Genomic DNA, 22,533 nt, shown 5'->3' with positions numbered 1-22,533 from the left:
ATTGCAAAGCTATTATACAGCCAAAGTACTTCAAAGCATCAAGCATTCGATGTGTTCCTTCTAGTGAAGGGGGTAATCTGGGCTCAGGGTCATCTAGTCTCGTCAGGTTATGTCATCACAAGTCTTTGGACATTATTGCAATCAAATGTGTTGCCATTCATGGCAACTCCAGAGAACGCAAAAAGCAAGAGGATAGGTAATTGATAATACGTTTTTCCAGTTTGCAAATCCATGGTGCAGCGTTAATGTTATTCTGCGTATAAAGGCTTTGATTATTGTTACTAAGCCTGCATGTGGAACAAGTTATGATAAACATTCTATAGAGTAAAAATTCAAGGCTGGTGCCAATTCTGGTAAATCCGTATATGTCTTGGCAGTAGAACGTGTGGTAAAAACATAAAAAAGTTTTTGACTTCAGTCAATTAATCAATGCTTTGTTTGCAACAGAGTATTGCGGGAAGTTTGTCTTTTGCAACAAGCCAGTCACGAATGAATCGTCCGTGTATACGGCGCTTCAAAGTGGCAGCATGGAATGGGTATCCTTATGGAGCACATGCCGCGCGGTAGCCTTAAAGATCTCCTTTTTAATCCAAGGATTAAACTAGCAGATGTGTTACTCCTTCGTATGGCTTCGGATATCGTTGATGGACTTTCCCATCTTCATAACTTTACCGACTACAAACGTCTAACCCATTGCGATGTAAAACCAGACAACATTCTTCTAACAAATGATCTTAGATGCAAACTTGGCGATTTCGGCAGTGCACAAATTATCGATCACACAAGTTTGCGTACACCTGGCACACCTGAAGGTTCTATAAGCGAGGTTACGTACGTATATGCTGCACCAGAGAGGCTTCAAAACCCTAGAATTAGCATGAGCAAAGAAGAGGATGTGTTTAGTTTTGGGATGACCTTGTACGTTATCTTGGTGCGACGACTTCCTTACAAGCATCTTGACGATGGACTTTTTGTTGCTATTGTGAACGGACAACGTCCCGATTTGGCTTCAATCACACACTCACCAATCAAGGATGTCATGGTAAAATCAATGCAGCGTTGCTGGCAGGGAGATCCGTCACGTCGACCTCGTCTATCGAAAGTGAAAAAGAGTTTTCGGAGGTTGCTAAGCGAGCAGGATGATTATGTAGTTCGAAAGTCTGTTCGTCAAGTCATCAAAAAACTTCCCAGCTCCAATGTTTCTCAACTGTTTCCTTTGTCACACTGGCCCAGACTGAAAGATTTTTCAGTCAGTGTTGCAACTTCAATGCAGTTTGCAGGTACGTTTTAAAATAATCGAAAGCCCCTACATTCCATTGCTTGATTGAATTTATAGTTTTAACGCTCTTAGAAGCCGGTACTTGGTAAAGCGTTCAACAGAAGCCCCCTCAAAAAAGGTTTTATTTGTGTGACTTATTATTTAAACCATACGGTTTGACAAGTTTTCCTAGCCGAGGGCTAAAACCAATATCAATGGCGTCACGACGAGCCGTGCATTTTGAAACTTTAAGCTATTTCACTAAGATTGCCTCTTCAGATAAATATTAACTACCATCATTGTGCTATTTAAAATTTTGTAGCAAGTAATGTTTCTCGTGGGGTTGAAGAGCTCCACATCGAATAATTTAGCTGGTTGGGACGGGATTTGCCCCATGGGCAGTTTGTCCACTCTTGGTTCAAACACACCCAACATTCTTTGTAATTTTAACCAAACGTTAAAACCGAGCCCCAAAGAGCGCATCAACATATTAATTGTTGTAAAAATGACAACCGGTTCGACTCCCTGGTTGTGAGCAATTACATCAGCCGTGCGTTTTATAAAATTGTAAATACGTGGCATCAAACTGCACCTCTAGGCTTGTACAAATTTTCGCACAAAGCAGCGTCCAATCACAGCACGGGACAAAACAAGTGTTAAAAGCTTGCAAACACCAGATCACACAGTCGCATCTACATCCTATTATTGACTGCGACAGGAAATATTACAAATTCGAACGTGATTTGTCAATACATTTGGCTTTGGTTGGTACACATTTTAACTTCCTCGCAAGCTTTAAGCTATCAATCAAAAACGAGCTATTTTGATAGACAACTATTGCTGAATTCGCACAAATTAGGATATGTCACAATCGCTACAATTCATGGGCGCCGGCAGAATTTTTTTCAGGGGGGGTCAAATTTTGACAAATACACACTTGTAGGGATAGATTACTATATCAATTAATTATGTACACATGGCATAAAATATATGCAGTAGATTTGCGTCGACGATGAAATTCCCAGACCGCCCGTAAAAGCGTCAACTTGGGCGACAAAAGTGCAGCAATAACAACGCCGTAGCCTACCTGTCCACCATCCCTTTCCTCGACATTTTTTCGCATTTGTAACGTTTCAGGTACACACAACTATTTGAGGCTAAATTTTTAGCGCACCTGTCTGCACTAAATTTTTGCACCAAGCAAAACAGTCCCAACTCTGTGTAAACTCGATTAAGTAAACCGAACTTATTTAAAATCAAAACAGATCGTTCCGCTGTAAACGGGCTAGGTATTCACACACAAAATATTTGTTACTTTTAATAAATCCAGGTATAATGTATAAATAAGCTATAGGTACTGTTACGGAATTATTTCGGCAGCATTGGGAATTCGGCTAAAAGATCTTTCAAGTGGCGATGTTAAATTCCAATCAACCCCTTAAACCTAATTCTATACCTTAAAACCAAAACTGCCTCCCTAATTCGGAAACGGCCCGAACCCTGCAATAACGGCTCACCACTAAGCCAAAGAAAGACCACAAACTGGTTTCACTAATGGGCGCCTTGTTTAAATACAACGATAAAAAGCCTTCACATAAAACAACTCCGAATTCGACAAGTTTCACTACAAGTCAACGCCAGCAATACACGACATTAAACAACACGGTGTTACTCGCACGGCGCCCAGAGGAAGACTGACCATGCTTCCTTCCTAAGCACGTTTTACCACACCAATCACGTTGATAACGTTGATTAACAAATCACGTGATTCCAAGAGGCACATCCGGGTATCGCAGAACCAACAAGGGTGAACACGCAAACGGCACATATGAGGCGAACGTATAAAACACAGGAAAAGCATCATGTGTAACAAGAACCATTTAGTGAGGATACTGTGTGGTGAGAATAACACGCAAAACAATTAAGTGAAGAAATGAGTGGCGAAACATGACAACGATTAAACAAAACAAGTAAGTGAATAAATGAGTGGCGAAACATAACAACGATTATACAGACTAAACAATAGTGAAACACAGGATAATAAACTGTAAAGAATGTTATGTGCATGAAGGTGTGTAATAATCCGAACAAATAAAACAAAGTAACGTGAAAGAATAAGTGAAAATACGTGTGTGAAGGTAAAGTATTCAAAAGATGCGTCATAAATAGAACGTGATTAAAATTCGCCACAGTACTAAACGGCAACAAATAAAATATTGAAAAAATAACATTTTTCGTAGCACACTAGTTTTGAGTGGCGGACGTCTTAGTGGCAGTGACTAAAAATATACAATAAAGATGTCACGTGTAACATGGAAACTGAAAAACTAAAATGATTTCTATCTTGGAAGGCCTAAAAAACGGATTGTGACAAATCACCATCTTGCAACTAAAATTCTTCTCAGTTTTTATCGACTTCTTGCACATCCGCTTTGCTACGCTTGTAACGAGGCTTTAGAAGTGCAACCACTATAGCGGCGAGCATTGTACAAACAAAAGGCACAGCTGTACAGGCCGTCGCCCCAATGGTCTGTAGCATTACCCGACCCACGATTGGGTAGCCCATGCGTATAATACCAATTCCAATAACTGTGAACATTGTTACCAGCATTGCTGACAACGGGTACGTACTTTCTACAATGATTTCGAAAAGTGAAGTATTGGCGATGCCCTGAAAAATGCCTTGAGCCAACACACCAGCATATATGCAGTTGATAGACTGAAATCGGGTACCAAGCAACACTACAAGGCATGAAATACTTTCAAACAGAAGGCCAAAAAGAACGATTTCCTTAAAGCGCTTGGTTTTCGTAATGAGCGGACCGGTAATGAATCCACCGATCGTGTATGTGATCCAACCACCCATCAAAACCAGGCCCGCTTTGGAGTCGAGATCAGCTTGAGAAGGGAATACTTGTAACAAAATGGACGACAGGAGGACACTGTTGTTCCGCAAGACAGGGTTACACACGGCAAATGCATACCAATAACCAACAAAGTGCCAGTCTGTAAAGAGTTGCTTCATAATCTGTTTGTAATGATTTAAGGCTTCAGCGAAACTCTGCTTCTGCATATCGCCTTGTATTGCTTTATCCGCTATCACTTTTGCCTGTGCCGCACTTGGAGGCAATGGTGGATAATCGGTTACAAACAACACTGAGCAAATTGTGAGAATCCCAGCCAAAATTGTAACTGCGGAAAACATGCCTACAAGACGGAGACGCTTTTCGTCCAGACTTTGGTCAATGTTTATCAATTCAGGTGCAATCACGGATCCAACAGATTCTCCCAAACCTCGTCCCACGACTTGAATTGCAACCGCAGTAGCTACCTCGTTAGATGGAAACCATACAGCTGCTGTCGGGGGAGGTATCGACCACGATATAAGGTAAGAAGCACCAAGAATTGCTTCGCCAATTATCACGGACACGAAACCAAATTGAGTTGACATTCCCACCGTGATTAAGATAAAACCCAATAGAAATGTGCTAGTCATTATGTTGTAGGTCTTCCGAAATCCTATGCGAGCAGTGATCCACGACATGGGAACCGCTATGATGATGTAAACCACTGATTGAGTCAAAATAAACCAGTCTATTTGCCATGGCGACACTTTGAAATAACCCGCCAGAACGTTGTTTATCGGTCCATAGCATGATTCGTTAAAGCCCCGCAAGAAAATTGAGCCAGATCCAATAAAGAGAATCAACCATCTTTTTAAATACACTTTTGTTGTAGGTCCTATTAACAATGCCTTTTCGCTGTTTGTCTCAATTAGTTGTTCACTTTCATCGCTTGTTGTCGGTGGGACCATAATTTTCTAATGATTGCTGCTAAAAAAACAAACAGTGTAAAACTGAACAACCAGCTTGCTTGATTATGCACACTGACTATAAGCATTAGTTCGGTATATAATTTCTATGAGGACCACTGTATGTTTTGGCATTAGGTAACAATTTCTACCAGTTGAGTTTTTTAATGCAATGTGCTTAGCTGCGCTTTTCATGCATGTTTTATCCCTAACAAGCGTCTATTTCAAAAACTTATCTTCCCATAAACCTTGGTAATACTGACTATTGTATTGAATTTTCGAAAACACGATTGCCTAAATACAAATATTTAGGACTAATAACACACAATTCCTGCAACGAATACTGTTCCTGTCAATGAACATACTCGCACTATTCGTTGTGTTATGTTAGAACAGTGATTCTCAAACTGAGTGCCGTGAGAGTTCCAAATGTGCTGCAAAATATTTCCTTTTTTTAAGTGCAAACCGTCCCTGGTGTTTCAGGACATTATGCCGAAATACTGGTGTGCACGACAACGTTTCAAACTAATATAAAGCAATAGTGTTGAAATTTGACATTTCAGTACTTTAATGCGCCGCATGCTTAAAAAGTTTGAGAACCACTGTGTTAGAACAACACCATCACAAAATGACTACCTACAAGTTTCGACAGCACCGATCACATAACACCTTATATTTACGGTGTATCTGTAGCGCGTTCAGCCCTCATCCTCCGATTGTGCCTTACACTTTTCTGCCTCCCCACTACGTTTCAATGTTTGGCAACAGCTATTTCCGGCTTGGTTATGTTGTTCATTGTTGTGGCTATGTGTATTTTGGCCACGCGAAATGAACGTAACTCGACTGACTGTTATCTGCATAAAACTGCTTGCTTTCCTAGCTGTTTAGTTTTTTAACGTAAATAGAATCCTAATAGGGATGACATTATTAAAATGGCTGTCAATCACACGACTGACAGCAAGCACGAGTACAAGCAAGCACATTGTCCGGCCTCTCTACTGCGACGAACATTTTTGCCAACGCCGACTCTGCCCTTCCTGGTAATATTTCACCAAAACAGCAGACGCATTACAACTGCATGTAGCATTTTTAGATGCATTGGCAAAAAATGCGCAAAGCTGCATAAAGACCAGGAATCTACGCCATTTTTCTTCTTAACGTTAAAAGTTTCTGGAAAAGCCGGGCTGTAAATGATTTGTCATGCGTGCGTTTTTATTAAGGTCGAATCAGTGTTTCCCAACCTTTTCTGACGTACGGTATTCTAGTATAGTTTAAAAAAATTACATTAGCTGACTCGCAACTGTTTCTACTGAACGCTGCATTCGACAAAAAGTCGATTTAAGTTCTTTGACTCGATGACTTGGAATGGAACTTTTCCAACGTGACATCCTGGTTGGAAACCGCTGGCCTGATTGCTCTTTGCGCTACAACATTTTTCCGTTTTTATAAGTTAATAAACGAAATGAAGTAAATTAAGCTGTGTTGGAGTTTTTAATCCCCTTTATAAGTCCTTCGTCCTTGTTTAAATAACCTTTGTAGCTAAGTTCGCAACCCCGCCCCCCTTCCAAAAAAATCTGAATGAACTTTAACACGCCTAATACGTAGAAGTAACGCATGTTATTCTAAGTGCAGAAAACCTATGATGGACGTTTTCACCGAAACATGGGTTAAAATGCAAATTGTTTCCAGTTTGCAACAAGCGCTGGACAAAATGCATGACACGAAACCTGGACATGTTTGTAAATATTAGTGACATCGACTAGCATCTTGCCAGTTACTTTGCTGGTTGATTTCAGGCATTCCTTCAATAACCAGGATTGTTTGCGGATTTGGTGTACATTCTGCAGGAAATGGCAGTTCCGGACGTGATTTGTTTTCATTTACACTTTCCACATCTCTGCCATATGTCTGAAAGCCTTGATAATAAAGTTTAAACAAGAATAACTTTAACCCCCAAGCAGTAGATTTAACATGGACTATAGGGTATAAGAATCACAAAATTGATAATCCTGAAAAAATCACCTTATGCTGCAGTCGTAGTGCATTTGCCAGTGCATTTTTTTTTCACTCAATAATAAGTTACAAAGTATCTGAAGAAGACACTTTATCTAGAAGGCTTTGTTTTGCAACAATATTTTTATAAGTGGTCTAGACTGGAAGTAAACAAGAAAAATAGAGGCTGAACACATGTATTATTTTTGTTGTTTTTGTTCTATTAAACGTGCTTGATAATACTTTCACTTTTTTGTTAGTCCATTGACCTTCATGTGCCACAAAACTTTACACACGTCAAGTTTTCACCGTAATGTTTGCAGCTTTTGTTCGTGAAGCTCCCATAAATACACACCACTTTACGTCATTAAATGCACTAATGGTGTTTATTTTTGTGACCCCCGCTTTGCCAATAATTTACTAGGGTTAGCAACGCAGACTATCCGGTAGATAAGGTATACAGACTATCGGGTAGATAAAACACATACCGTTTTGATTGTGAGCAGATGCGTTGGAAAAAAATGTATACGGTAAGAAAATGCAAAAACAGTTTAATATGGTAGTATTGTTTCATGTAAACATTTGTAAATGCAAATAATGCGTTTTTCTATTGCAAAGCTATTATACAGCCAAAGTACTTCAAAGCATCAAGCATTCGATGTGTTCCTTCTAGTGAAGGGGGTAATCTGGGCTCAGGGTCATCTAGTCTCGTCAGGTTATGTCATCACAAGTCTTTGGACATTATTGCAATCAAATGTGTTGCCATTCATGGCAACTCCAGAGAACGCAAAAAGCAAGAGGATAGGTAATTGATAATACGTTTTTCCAGTTGAATTTGCAAATCCATGGTGTAGCGTTAATGTTATTCTGCGTATAAGGGCTTTGATTATTGTTACTAAGCCTGCATGTGGAACAAGTTATGATAAACATTCTATAGAGTAAAAATTCAAGGCTGGTGCCAATTCTGGTAAATCCGTATATGTCTTGGCAGTAGAACGTGTGGTAAAAACATAAAAAAAGTTTTTGACTTCAGTCAATTAATCAATGCTTTGTTTGCAACAGAGTATTGCGGGAAGTTTGTCTTTTGCAACAAGCCAGTCACGAAAGAATCGTCCGTGTATACGGCGCTGCAAAGTGGCAGCATGGAATGGGTATCCTTATGGAGCACATGCCGCGCGGTAGCCTTAAAGATCTCCTTTTTAATCCAAGGATTAAACTAGCAGATGTGTTACTCCTTCGTATGGCTTCGGATATCGTTGATGGACTTTCCCATCTTCATAACTTTACCGACTACAAACGTCTAACCCATTGCGATGTAAAACCAGACAACATTCTTCTAACAGATGATCTTAGATGTAAACTTGGCGATTTCGGCAGTGCACAAATTATCGATCACACAAGTTTGCGTACACCTGGCACACCTGAAGGTTCTATAAGCGAGGTTACGTACGTATATGCTGCACCAGAGAGGCTTCAAAACCCTAGAATTAGCATGAGCAAAGAAGAGGATGTGTTTAGTTTTGGGATGACCTTGTACGTTATCTTGGTGCGACGACTTCCTTACAAGCATCTTGACGATGGACTTTTTGTTGCTATTGTGAACGGACAACGTCCCGATTTGGCTTCAATCACACACTCACCAATCAAGGATGTCATGGTAAAATCAATGCAGCGTTGCTGGCAGGGAGATCCGTCACGTCGACCTCGTCTATCGAAAGTGAAAAAGAGTTTTCGGAGGTTGCTAAGCGAGCAGGATGATTATGTAGTTCGAAAGTCTGTTCGTCAAGTCATCAAAAAACTTCCCAGCTCCAATGTTTCTCAACTGTTTCCTTTGTCACACTGGCCCAGACTGAAAGATTTTTCAGTCAGTGTTGCAACTTCAATGCAGTTTGCAGGTACGTTTTAAAATAATCGAAAGCCCCTACATTCCATTGCTTGGTTGAATTTATAGTTTTAACGCTCTTAGAAGCCGGTACTTGGTAAAGCGTTCAACAGAAGCCCCCTCAAAAAAGGTTTTATTTGTGTGACTTATTATTTAAACCATATGGTTTGACAAGTTTTCCTAGCCGAGGGCTAAAACCAATATCAATGGCGTCACGACGAGCCGTGCATTTTGCAACTTTAAGCTATTTCACTAAGATTGCCTCTTCAGATAAATATTAACTACCATCATTGTGCTATTTAAAATTTTGTAGCAAGTAATGTTTCTCGTGGGGTTGAAGAGCTCCACATCGAATAATTTAGCTGGTTGGGACGGGATTTGCCCCATGGGCAGTTTGTCCACTCTTGGTTCAAACACACCCAACATTCTTTGTAATTTTAACCAAACGTTAAAACCGAGCCCCAAAGAGCGCATCAACATATTAATTGTTGTAAAAATGATTCCTTGAATCAATCTTAGTTTGTCACAAAGATAGTTTTTTTCTACAGAAACAGCTGCAGTCAATACCACCGAGATTTCTAGTGACTCTTCAACGAGTTCTGACTCTCCTTTAGGTACGTTGTTTTCTATGTTTTTGAAATAGCTCAAATACAATGCCGAATTTGGGTCTTCAGATAGTGATTTGCAATCGACGAGTGATGATGACGTTTCTACAGACAGCGAGAAGCAAAGTCAAAGCAGCGAAACAGGTGCGTGATAAAGTATTGCACTTTATTTACTTTCCATCTCAAAACACAAAAAAGTTGAGCAAAGTTGGTTACGTTGAGCAAACACATTTACCGTTTTAGATTCATCCCAGAATGGTGATGCAAACGACGAAGAAGGTTATGGTAGGAATAGTTTTGATTCGAGTCGTAAATGCATCCAAATTACAGATATATTTATTGTGCAATCAAATTTTTACCGCAAAGATTTAGAACTTGCGCTTGTCAAATCGTATTGTTCAAAATAAAACATTTGGGTCTGATTATGTCAGAGTAAGAGTAATTCAGGATCACTCACATTGCTTGAACGCATGGCCACAGTAAGCATGTTTCCCAACCATTGTTGTCTTACCAGCATCAGGTACAAAAAGTCTGACAGTCCGTGTAAGTGAAGGAAAAATTTAAACGAGGCCCCCCATTTTTCATTACATGCCAAAAAGCAGTGCATATTGCGTTCATTACTCACAAAACTGCAGAGTTTTAACATCCCAAACTTACGAAGTTGGCTCCAAACAAGGTGGAAAGGTTATTAACCCTCCCCTTGCACGTACCATCCATATTACGACTGTGGACCTGTATTGTTTTCTATTGTGTTCGTTTCGGATTAAACAACGAGACCAGATTAAACAGGAAAACACTTGTCTCACAGTCACTTGTTTTTTAGATGAAACACAGCAAAAAACACCGCATGAAACTCCGGGAACTTCAACTGATGGACAAAGAGGTATAACTTTTACAGTTTATTGTAACCCTGGTGTAAAATTGAGCGACAAACTTGGCGTCAAGGTAGACCACGAAACATACAAATAAATGTACTTGTGCGTAAATTGAATAAAACTCTCTTGCTTTGTGGGGTTGCTAGCTCCTTAGAAAACAGTACGTTGCACTAAGCAAGTAATTTTATGAACAACGCCAACGTGTTTGCACAAATAATAAAGATTTACAACTATCGTTTTCATTGATTTGTATTTGCACATCAAACAATTTGTACTTCGAAAAAGTTCAGGCCGCAGCCGAAATTTAAAAAGGTGACTTTCAGAACATTAATACACATTAAGCTTTAAAACCAATTGGTTTTCCACGACTCAAACTATTGCATATCAACTGACAGCTTTGCTTTGGATCGTAATGTATTATTTTAATAGAAGAGTTTCAGAACACTAGCACACATTAAGTTTGCGACCTAGCCTTAAAACCAATCCGTTTTCCACGACTAAAACTATTGCGTAACAAATGACAGCAGTGGATTTTGATTGTAATGTTGTTAATTTAGTCGTTAGTAAGTGTTGCCATTTTGAACCGATATATATAATTCATTAAGCCTAAATCTGATCGGGCCAAATCGGATTTTTTTGTCAAAAGACCGAATACAATTGGCCAAAACTGGAGTGGTAATATTCGTGAAACCAAAAGAATTACAAAGCTGTTGTACTTGTAATTGCACATAAAATGGGTAGTGAGATTTCGAAAAGTAAAATTTACAAGTATTTGCGCCGCTTCAAAAAAAGACCCCAATTTTCGCTCAAAGAAAAAAAGCCCGTGCCTATTGCATCCATTGTACACAAAATGGCAGGAAGTCTAAGTAACAGAATACTGTACTAAAGCAATTTCAATAGTTTCGAAATTCCAAACTTACCAAATTGGCTTAAAACATGATGGTAAGGTTATAAGCCGTCCCCTTGCACACACTCTTCTAAAAGCGACAACGGACCTGTTTTGTGGCCTGTACTGTTCTGTTCCGTTTGGGATTGAACAACGAGAGCATATCAAACTGGATAAGACTTATCTGATACGTACTGGTTTTGTTTTGTAGATAAAACACAGCCAAAAACACCAATTAAAACCACAGGTACTTCAACTGATAGACAAAAAGGCATAACTTTAAATGCGAATTTATTGTAACCCTGGTGAAATATGGGACAAGGAATAGGCCTTAAGGGAAGGCTGCGTTGTATAACTTACGGCTGTCGGCATGTAAATTAAAATATATGTACTAACGGCGTAAATTAAACAGTTCTCGCTTGCTAGCCTTTTAACTAGTTCGAATGGAATTTGTGATGTTGCTAGCTAAATAATGACGTTTTGCAACCATTGTTTTTATTTATTTTTATTTACACATCTAACAAAATGCTCTTGGAAAAAGTCCAGGCAGAAGCCGAAAAAAATATAGTAGACTTTACCTATCTTATTATCTTAGGTTGCGACTTCGCTGCACAACCAGTTGGTTTTCCAACGCTAAAACTATTGTATAACAACTGACAGCATTGTATTTGATTGTAATGTGTTAATTTAGTCGTTATATAGCTCACTGGTAAGTGACATTTTAAACCGATATAAACCATCAAATCTTTTTGAGCCAAATCGGAATTTGCGATCAAAAGGTAAACGAATATAATCAAAACGTTAGAGTTATGCAACCTTATTATTATGGGAATGAAAAAGATTCATGTTTATTGCCCAAAAACTTTTGAAGCAGAAAAAACACACACAAAAGTTGGGCTAATGCGTTTAAGTTTTTACAACCTCTGTCGTGTGGTAACCTGAATTATTTTTGGTTAAACTGTTCTCATATCTTTTGTTGCTATATTTGCTATGTAATGTTTGTGATACTTGGGGAGATAGGACGAAATAGAAGACACAACAACACCAGTGGAGATGATGCTAGAACCGATCTACAATCGACTGCTGAATTTTCTAGGCACCAATCGACGGAATTCTATCCTCGGGGTTCGGACAGTCACTGTGAGTGAAGGGAAAAAACAAAAGAGGGTCCATTTTTTTTATTTCGTGTAAAAGGCCGTGCCTATTGTGTTCTTTACTCACAAAACTGCAACATGCCTAAAATAAGAATCGCAAATAGTTTAAACATTCCAAACTTACAAAATTGGTTCCAAACAAGGTGTTGGACAGGTTAAAAGCCCTCCCCTTGCACGTACCATCCATATTACGACTGTGGACCTGTATGTTTTTTTATTGTGTTCGTTTCGGATTAAACAACGGGACCAGATTAAACTGGACAACACTTGTCTCATACTCACGTGTTTTGTAGATGAAACACAGCAAAAAACACCGCATGAAACTCCGGGAACTTCAACTGATGGACAAAGAGGTATAACTTTTACAGTTTATTGTAACCCGGATGTAAAATTGAGGGTCGACGAACTAGGCATAATGGTGGGCCGCTACATACAAAGAATTGTACTTGCGCGTAAATTGCATTCAACTCTCTTGCTAGTCGTTACACCGGACCGAATGGAATTTATGGGGTTGCTGCTCGTTTACAAACCCTATGTTGCACAAAGCAATTTCTTTTATGAACCACTTAAACGTGTTTGCACAAATAATGTAGATTTACAACTATCGTTTTCATTAATCGGTATTTTCACATCAAACATTTTGTGCTACGAAAAAGTTCAGGCTGCAGCCGAAATTTTCTCCTTAAAAAGGAGACTTTTAGAACACTAATACACATTAAGCTTTAAAATGTGTTAATTTAGTCGTTGCTCACTGGTAAGTGTTGCCATTTTGAATCGATTCATCCAATCCTCTCGGGCTAAATCAGAATTTTCGATTAAAAAGTCATAGAATATCAATCAAACGTTAGAATTGGAGAATCTTTATTGTGTGAATGAAAAAGATGCGGGTTTCTTGCCCTACAAAAGCAGAAAAACCCACACAGAAGTTGGGCTAATACGTTTAACAACATCAGTAGAGATGCTGTACTAATTTCGAAATTGCAAACTTACCAAATTGGTTTCAAATATGGTGGTAAGCTTATTATCCGTCCCCTTGCGTGTACTATTCTAAATTCACGTACAACATATAATTCGAATGTTCGTGTAAAAATCCAACTTCTTACTAAAATTTTACGATTTTTACCAAAACAAACGTTTTTTAACGTTTAGCAAAAAAAAACTTTCATGAGCCTGCACCATATCATCATACTACAAACGAAGCTTCAACTTCTTCAACCTTCACACGAAAAGGTATTTGCTTTAAAGGCCTATGGCTATTTTATGCTTTTTGAGTTTATTATATAAGTTACTATTACTGAATTTGTGATAATAGTACAAATGGAAGGCGCAAGCATACCCAAAGCCAGTATATGGTTTGAAGCACTTAAGTTTGCTTAAAAAATAAGGTTTATCGCAACGATTGGTGACAAGTCAACACAGTTCAATTGTACAATTTTAGATGTATTAGCGATTTTTTGGTTCTTGTTTTGTTACAACTGCACATGCATTAATGGTGGTCAGCAGATAAGCTGAATGAAAAGTGGAAAAAAATCATCACAAATCTAGTTTTAAAGTAGCTGTTTGTTATCTGCAGGACCGGCTTCCATTATTCAAAACCAGACCTCTGCAAGTAATTTTTCGTCTTCTACTTCTTCAGGTGAAAAAAATTCAGGTTTTGTAAGCAGGTGAAATAAAGTTTAAATACCAACGGCCCACATCCCGACATCCGACTTGTGTAAACTAATGCTTAACAATTTGAGCCAATTGAATAAATGACAAAGTCCAACGCATTGTTTGATGCATTGACCGACAAGGCCAAATATCAAGGCGTCTTTGATTGTACTGTATACAGCAGGGGTCCGCAAATTCTTTTTTGGCGCGACGCTAAAAAAATTCCTCTAATTTTTCGCGACCCAAGCATTTTGTTAGCATGTAAGTTTGTGGAAGATACGAAGCAACTAAATATCAATATTAGGACTGTTATATGCTATTGTCAGTTGCTATTTTCACATAAAACAGTATAGGTACCGTATTTACTCGATTGTATATTGTTTTTTACCTGCCGTTTGTGCGGCTTTATAGTCGGAGGCGGCCTACAATCGAGAGCGGCTTACATATTTATTTTATACCGGTATTGTTTCCACACTTAAACTTTTTAATTTATTTGGGGTTCAAAACTTGTATGCATGTACAGATTATACGTCGATATACGTTCCGTTGGGTACAATTATTAACGTGACTAACAAACATGGGCAAAAAGTTGTACTACGTAGCAACATAATGATTTATGATGAAGCAATAGTATCTAACATCCCAGCCGCGGCTTACAATCGAGGGCGGCTTACATTATTTTTTGACACCTCAACATGCGGCTTATAATCGAGGGCGGCTTATAAACGAGGGCGGCTTACAATAGGGTAAATACGGTAAACGAACGTATTTATTCTGACAAATGAGAACGGTGGGCTCTGTGTTGAGAACACAACAAATCAATTGGAGGTTTAATTGAGAGACGGCAAGCCGAAGATCGTCCTCTACTTCTAATCTTTATCTGTATTTGCTTTTAATAAGATAGTGCAGAAAACGCATGACTGCTTGCACAGGTGCGCTTAACTTATTACATTGTTACATAGACTGTGCGTAAAAGTTACGTAGTTATATGTAACTAAATGTTGAAAAAAAAACGAAGTTCAATAATACTGTAGATGCGAAGCTTATATTCATGGGAAATTTTGAAATACTTCGCGACCCTAAAAAGGGTAAGTAGACCTCGTAATTAACATTTGGTTTATTAGTTCTGTTTTTCTACAGTTTTCAAAATTCCCAATGAAATAGGTTGGTGTAAAACAAAACAAAAAGTATGTTACAGTCTATCTCCCTTGTACTTACTGCACACAAAGCAACTAAGCGTTGCTTACTAAATGACTGCGCGTCTTTGATTGTATCGTTTCCCAGGTACCAAAATGGTTCTGTTTTGTAGATGAAGCACGGGAAAGGATGCCTATGGAAGAGCCAAGTTCATCTGCTGGCGAACAAAGAGGTATAATTTGTTTGCAGTTTTTTACAAACCTTTTTGTCCCCGAAATAAAATCACTTGTTGGATAACCAACATTTTTTGGTTTATAGCTAAACGCTAAAAAGCTACATATACAAGAAAATAAGCAAATTTACGTTTTCGAAACCTTTGCCGCTTATGCTGTGTTTCTACTTTGGTTTGGACTTCGTTCTTATATCTATATCAGTGGTTCTTAACCTTTTTATAACGGCCGAACCCCTACGATATTCTTCAGCCTTTGGTCGAACCCCAAAGTTGCATCCTATAGGTTTTTAACCCATTTTGTTTGATGGGTCATAAATAGTTTTTGTTCAAACGTAGTGGCAACAGTTACTGTTTGTCATTTTGTTAAATTCTGACATAATATTACAATCAACTTGTTTCATGATTGCCTTAATTCCGGCAATTTTTAGTTTTTACCAAAATGAAGCATTGTATTTTTAGCATCTGAACACAAACATGAAAAAGATGAAGCAATAAATTTTTGCTGCCAACAAAACTTTGTTGTGTTTCTGCTTACGAACAACGCGAACAATGCTCTTTGTTACGTCAAAAAAGTAAATAAAACCTTAGTGCAGGGGTGCACAACCATTTTGCTAGGACGGCCGCATCGCAGATTCTTATTTCACCAACGACCGCCATTTACCTGCTTATTTTTGTTTTAAAATACTGGGTTTATATCATGTATTTACCATCTAATAGCGCCCAAAAAACCCAGATTAATTTCTAGCTACCACAAAAACTGTTTAGAGCAGTTTAAAACACCCTGCCTAAGTTTAACCATCCATTGTTTTGATATTGAGCAACTACAAATTGCCGTTTTTAGCGAAAACAAGTATTTGTATTGTACTTCAAAAAGACCTTCGTCGAATCCCTGATTCGGCGTTGCCGAACCCCTGGGGTTCGATCGAACCCCGGTTAAGAACCACTGTTCTATAGTCATGCGTTAGTTTAAACCAGTGCTCCGCAACCGCTGTGCCGCGGCACACTGGTGTGCCGCAAGACGATGCTGGGTGTGCCGCCACAAAACCGTAACTTTTTGTTTTAAATTTGTTTTTGTGTATTTTAACGTTATAGCAAATGATACAGTAGTCTACAACATCCAACTAAACTTTATTCCAACTTTATTCGTAAGGGCTAGAAATCAATGCGACTATTTAATCGTATGATGGAAATAGTTCCTCCTGTTGAAAATCAGCAATTCCAATTGTTGAGTCAAATTTTTTAATTGTGTCGTAATTGCATGTATATCCGTTTATTGCATTACGAATGTTTTTTGTACATTAAATGGCATGAACGCACAACATAAGCACATAATATTTTTGTTCAAATTACTTTTACAGAAGAAGTTCCAATAGTACGAGTACGGCCCTTTACCATCGCAAAATATGTTTTGGGCCCTCAAAGAAGTTTAAGACCCCTTGCTTAATGCTTTTTTTAGTCTTTCGAAAAATTATCGCATTTTTTGGTTCGGGTTTGCCGCCGAACATTTAAAGCTTGTATGGTGTGACGTGCGTGAAAAAAGGTTGCGGAGCACTGGTTTAAACGACTCTTTCCATAGTCTAGTTACTTTTCTTGTTTGACCAGCGTTTGTTTATTTAGGGGCGATAGGCGTGAGGAACACCCCACGAAAACACGCCCGGAGCGGACAAAGATCTTCAACCCAGCTTCAATCAACATCAACTTCGCCATTTTCTGGTAAACAACCGACAGAATTTTTTCCCCTAAGCCCAGTCAGTCATGGTGAGTAAACAAAAAATGAACACAAAAAAGGTTATCTAGTTTCATAAAGTGAAAAATCCTGACCTATGGATTGCGCTCTGTAATTTGAAAATATGTAAAAACTTATATATTTCAAAGCTTGTCTAAATTTTGCAGGTAAAAATAGACAACCTGACTACAACTCTGAATTTCAACAACAAGAAAAAAAGAGAAAGAACGCAAAGAAACACCGCAAAAAAGAAAAGCAGCAGGTTTCAAAGGCATCAAAAGGTGATCTGTTAAAAGCGATTATTTTTTTAAGCTTATATTTTATAAACGATATTTTTGTGTTTTGGAGTCACCCTAAAGTACTGCTCCCGATAAGGTACTTATTTATTTTGATTAAGTGCCTCAGATCATTGATCAACTAAACCTTGCTCAGTTTGTCATCATTTACTATGGCGTCTGTTAAATAATACACCATAATAAACCTTTAATATAATGTCAACATAATCATGCGCAGAGGGAGCATATAGGACTGAAATCACCCTACAATTCAGGCAGCTAAACAATTACACTTGTTTCGTCTTTTGACCGAAACACACAACTCGTGTATGATGAAACATGGTATTGGTCTGGCCATTTGCATCTTTGTTCAATATAACAAAACAAACAAAACTTTAGTTCAGAGTAATTCCTAACTTGTCTGTCGAGTAATCTAAAGTAATCCGCTAAATGCAATCCTTATTATATGTTTTTGTCGGTGACGAGATACAACTTCGGTGCCCTTTATATGGCAGTGGCTCCACTTTGCCAAAGTTAAGGAGCTACTTTTGCACATTCTAAAAAGCCTGGGAATACCAACGTACAATTAACTCTTGTCTAAAAACCTTTTATTTTCTGTACTATTTATTTATTTATTTATTTTTGGTAAGGACAACCGAAAATTGAATTGATACGGAAGGCAACAAACGTTTTCCATCAAATCTTTGCATTTATACGAATTATGACATATAGTATGCTATGTTTTTTTGCCAGAAACAATCTGTTCCTGGAACTCCTTTTACGTAGAAAATACTTCGTACATCTCACGACAGCTAAGGTCTAGGTTTACTTTTACTTGTAGCAGGGATTTGACTGTCATTTCACCAAGTCTGTTCTTTGTTAAAAAAGGACAAAATAAGGACTCGCAAAAACAATAACATTTCTTAGAAATAAGGATAATAAATTTTTCTAAGACATTGCACTTCAAAATAAGGACAAATATTAGAAATAAGGACGGTATGGCATCACTTTATATATACCTTTGCGCCTAAAAAAATCCTGATTAATTTCAAAGTTGATGCACAAATTTAGCTGAACAGTCAGCTGACGACAAATATTTTACGCCGTATATGACGCGATAATGTAGGTAGAACTTGTGGATATATTATAACATACATTTTCACGATCGTCTCTGAGGCCGCATGTTGTGCACCTCTGCATCATATCAAACGCTTCCTAAAATATTTAAGTTACAATAACTTATAAAAATCTTTTTGTGCAGACACACCTGCTGAATTTGATGATGGGAATGAAAGATTTGCTCATTACGGAATTCGTCATGGGGACGTCCGGGAAAAAGTCACCAAGTGGGAAAAAGACCACAAATTGCCCAAAAACAAAATCACGTAGGCTATACAAGTCCAGTACAAGCTTTGTTGATTGTCTATTACTCTATTTGACCAACCTTTAACAGAAATAAATCCGTTTTTGTTCTTTTATCTCTTAAATTTCAACCAAACGACCACGGTTTGTTGAGTATATTAATCGCACACATTCAGTAAAAACCAGTCTATTTCCCAGAAAAAGTGATGTTGGTCAAAACAGGAAAACACCTTCTGATAGTGAAAAGCTCAAAACACAAGTAAATACAGTATTTTAGTTTCTTGTTGCTATTAAAATGCCTACAAAAATAAACAGATAACTTAAATATTTTTTGTAGGTAACGATCAAGCCAACTACGTCGAACGCAAACAGTCCGCAAATAAAAGGTAAAAATGTAAAATGTAAAAGCCTAAATTGCGCACATTTCAAATGAAGACATTAGCCGCAGTGCCGTTAATCTTACATACAAAACAAACTAGACATTTTTTGTCTCAATTAACGCAAATTAGAAACAGTCTACTCGCATTTTTTTCGTTTGATGCTTTGAGATTTACTTTTCTTTTCTGAAGTTTTGTGACAATAAATCTTGAAGTAGTGATTCTTCAATCTTAACATTAAAAAATATCTTTGCTTTTTGCACCATATAATTACAGCTCAAGACAAAAATTCGCAAGTTCTTGTCTCTCCACCTGCATTACCACCAAAATCGGCCAGGTATTTGAACTAATTTTAAAATTATATTCAATTTTCTGTTCGCGTTTGCATAAAAAGTAGGAATAGAGTCTACTTTCGCAAGGTACTGTAAGTAATTTCTCTATACTAGATCAGTTTTATATTTCTTTGGGTGGTTTTATTGTGTATTGCAGTTTTACTGTAAGTTATGACCTTCTATTTCAGGGCAAAGTTTTTATCCTCTATAGACCAGGGGGATGGTAAGAAAGGTAGGTCACAAACAAAACACGTCTGCTTCTGACAAACCCAAACGGCTGGTAGTATTTGCAGATATATTTGATATGCTAATTTAAACCTTGCATTTAAGGCATAATAAACAATTACTTGTTTGGTTTGTTTGCAACCTTAGTAAACTTTTTACAAATTATTTAGCCCCGAAAATTCAAACAAAACGCCAAGATCTGGACATTGGCTTTTTAAACTTTTCTTGTCGTTTTAAACTCGATTTAGAACATTAAATATTTTCTTGTGTTTCCTTATGCAAATGTAAGAAAATGGGCCGATATTTTTTATGGTTTACAACATTGATTTGGGGTACTTAGTGTTTTAAGTCGCAAACAAGTATCTTGTATTTCAAACTCTATAGGTCGGATTCGAAGCAAAAGCCTTGCTTCGTACTTGTTAGAAATGAAAGAACAACCCAATACCCCACTCGATTCCCAAGAAGGTAATTTGTTCACTAAAAACTATTAAAAAAAGTAAAAGAAAGAATAATTAGAACATAAAAACTAGCGAATCGGTTTATGTTAGCTTACCGTATGTGTGTAGTGCCGAAAGAGATGAGCACCATCCCTGGGCCGGCATACAAAAAAAGAATGACATCGTTTTTCAAAAGCCACGGTTAGTAAGCGCATTACGAAAATTCAGTTAATAAAAAATCGTGTAAAACTAATTAAACGTCGAATCTATCTCAACGTGGTTCAGTCATAAGACTGACTTTTAAGTGTACGAATTGAATAAATAAATGTTGGAGTAAATTTCCAAACGGCCAATTGCTTAAGTATTCTGTAGTTTTGTTTAAAATAAAAAGAACGTCTTGTGCCTTAGATCCTGAAGTATATGCTTATCTGACAAACGACCAAAAAATACGGAAGGAGGCAAAAACCAGCCTAAAAGAGGAAGACTTTACAAAATGCAAAACTTTAGCGGAAAATTTTGCAATGAAGATGTCCACACTGAATGAAGAAAATTATCGATATTTATTAAAATTTGCTGCCGAAGAACGAATGAAAGGAAAACTGTTTGATTCGACATGGTTTCTTGCAGTATCAAACAACTGTTTCCAAAACTTACCAGATCCCAGTGCCAAAGCCAAAGGGTTAAAGCAATGCGCGTATGAGTCGTTTCTTCTTAGCAGGGAACTGGTAAAAGATGACAAGCTAAAACCGATGATAGAGGCCTTACTTATACCGACAGTTAAAGAGAACAGACTACAAGTGGATCGTGCCGTGTGTAGCAAAAGTCTAGTGAGTGTCCTGTCCTTCGAATGTCAGTTGTACAAAGGACAGATCGAATATCTGGTTGGCATGTATAGGGATGCTGTAGGCACTCTTGAGACAGCCATACACAATACAGAAGAGGCGGCTAAAGATACCAGTATCTTTGCAAATGGTCTGGTTGTACTCGGAGAAATGTACCTGGATGAAGAAAGCTTTCCGCTACTAAATGAAGATCGGTCACATGGTTCGGGAGTTGAACAAGCAAACGACTCCAAATCAAAGGGTCGTGCAGAATGCCTCAGAAGGGCAAAAACCAAATTTGTCCAGGCAAGAGAGGTGTACAAGTCGTGTAATGATTTGTCCGAATTACAACGTCCAAAATATTTAAAAAGCTGCGATGTTAAGTTGGTTTTAATTGACAACGAATTATTAAAGCAAAGACAGATCGCGTGCGCTGCAGTGGCCGAGTATCGAGACACTATTGAGAACTTCAGCGATAGTGCCGTGTATTTGGAGGTCAACAACGAGGACAACAATGTGTACGACGAAGCGGTTCAAGTTCGTAGCAATTCAGACCGTAGTGATTCATTCAGTAGTTGTTCATGACTGGAAAAACTGTTTTGGTTGTACATTCTAACATTTAAACCCTAATTAAAAACCCCACCATGAAATATGCTGTCCTTTTTCCAAAACATGGTCTTTGATTTGTGCATACTTTTCCACATGGCTATTATCAAGCCCTGTGTGGACTAAAATATGAGATAAGTTTCTCATTATTGTACATTAGTGATTATTTTGTGTTTTTTGTCTTATTGCAATCGTTTGTTTATTTTTTCGATTTTTTGCCTAACAAATAAGTCAAAGCAAATTGTATCAAACAGAGTCAATTGAAGTGTGTTAATATTTTACGGTGTAAAATTGCCTTTTAAAGGAAATCAACTAATGCAAAAGCAATTTTTACTGGACCAAAATATGATTATGTTGCAACTGGATTTTGTTACACGTGCAAAAACGTTAAGTTTCGTAATGTGTATCTATATATCACTTCCTTTGTAATCCCTGTATCACTAGTTTATAAGCTTTATTATATCATCCGCTTTAGCTTTATTAAATGAGTTTTGCCATATGGTGTCGTGTTATATGTCAATAGCAAGCTTTAAAAAAAATCCGGAAAGAGGTCCCTCACGGTTAAGACCCTCAAAGTATAACCATATGTGGATTAAAAACTGTTTTAGTTAAGATGAACATAAATTCATAACTGGGATCAGCCCTGAAGCGTCTATGCAGACCAGCGATCACGGCACACTCACATATAAATCACAGTACGACAGGTCAATTTAAGGCACCAGCCGGTCACCAAGCATTCACTACCATATGGCAAGGCGTATAGGCTAGAAAATCTAGCCTGCGGTAGGATTCAAACCCACGACAGGAGTCTTGGTGGTGAATGCTTGGTGACCGGCTGGTTCGGTATGGCGCCTTCAGTTGGCCTGGCGTACTGTGATGTAAAACTGTTT

At 37.9% G+C, this 22,533-nt stretch overlaps 4 protein-coding genes across 4 annotated transcripts; 3 read left to right on the top strand and 1 right to left on the bottom strand.

Annotated features, from left to right (window-relative positions):
* Positions 1–532: 532 nt before the first annotated feature.
* Positions 533–1,624, top strand: LOC145234217 (receptor-interacting serine/threonine-protein kinase 1-like). The gene is made up of 2 exons (XM_080098971.1): positions 533–1,280; positions 1,581–1,624. The coding sequence occupies exons 1-2, from the start codon at positions 533–535 to the stop codon at positions 1,622–1,624; spliced, it is 792 nt and encodes a 263-aa protein (XP_079955097.1).
* Positions 1,625–2,804: 1,180 nt separating this feature from the next.
* LOC145233792 (putative MFS-type transporter C09D4.1) lies at positions 2,805–8,256 on the bottom strand. The gene has a single exon (XM_080098574.1). The coding sequence runs from the start codon at positions 5,070–5,072 to the stop codon at positions 3,660–3,662; it is 1,413 nt and encodes a 470-aa protein (XP_079954700.1). The 5' UTR covers positions 5,073–8,256; the 3' UTR covers positions 2,805–3,659.
* LOC145234215 (receptor-interacting serine/threonine-protein kinase 1-like) lies at positions 6,002–8,976 on the top strand. The gene is made up of 3 exons (XM_080098970.1): positions 6,002–6,109; positions 7,691–7,866; positions 8,124–8,976. Exons 1-3 carry the CDS (start codon positions 6,002–6,004, stop codon positions 8,965–8,967), a joined length of 1,128 nt encoding a protein of 375 aa, XP_079955096.1. The 3' UTR covers positions 8,968–8,976.
* Positions 8,977–9,262: 286 nt separating this feature from the next.
* LOC145234214 (uncharacterized) lies at positions 9,263–22,142 on the top strand. Its single transcript, XM_080098969.1, has 17 exons — positions 9,263–9,335; positions 9,492–9,557; positions 9,618–9,692; positions 9,792–9,833; positions 10,372–10,431; positions 12,757–12,816; positions 15,423–15,482; positions 17,100–17,240; positions 17,376–17,489; positions 18,745–18,868; positions 19,044–19,104; positions 19,183–19,231; positions 19,499–19,559; positions 19,743–19,786; positions 20,164–20,244; positions 20,346–20,417; positions 20,625–22,142. Exons 1-17 carry the CDS (start codon positions 9,263–9,265, stop codon positions 21,620–21,622), a joined length of 2,181 nt encoding a protein of 726 aa, XP_079955095.1. The 3' UTR covers positions 21,623–22,142.
* Positions 22,143–22,533: the final 391 nt, after the last annotated feature.

This window comes from Phallusia mammillata, chromosome 6, assembly GCF_965637545.1.
Source record: "Phallusia mammillata chromosome 6, kaPhaMamm4.hap1.1, whole genome shotgun sequence".
In the NCBI taxonomy this organism is placed as follows: Eukaryota; Metazoa; Chordata; class Ascidiacea; order Phlebobranchia; family Ascidiidae; genus Phallusia; species Phallusia mammillata.
Note: the sequence above shows the minus strand (reverse complement) of the source record. Positions and strands in the feature narration are given on the sequence as shown.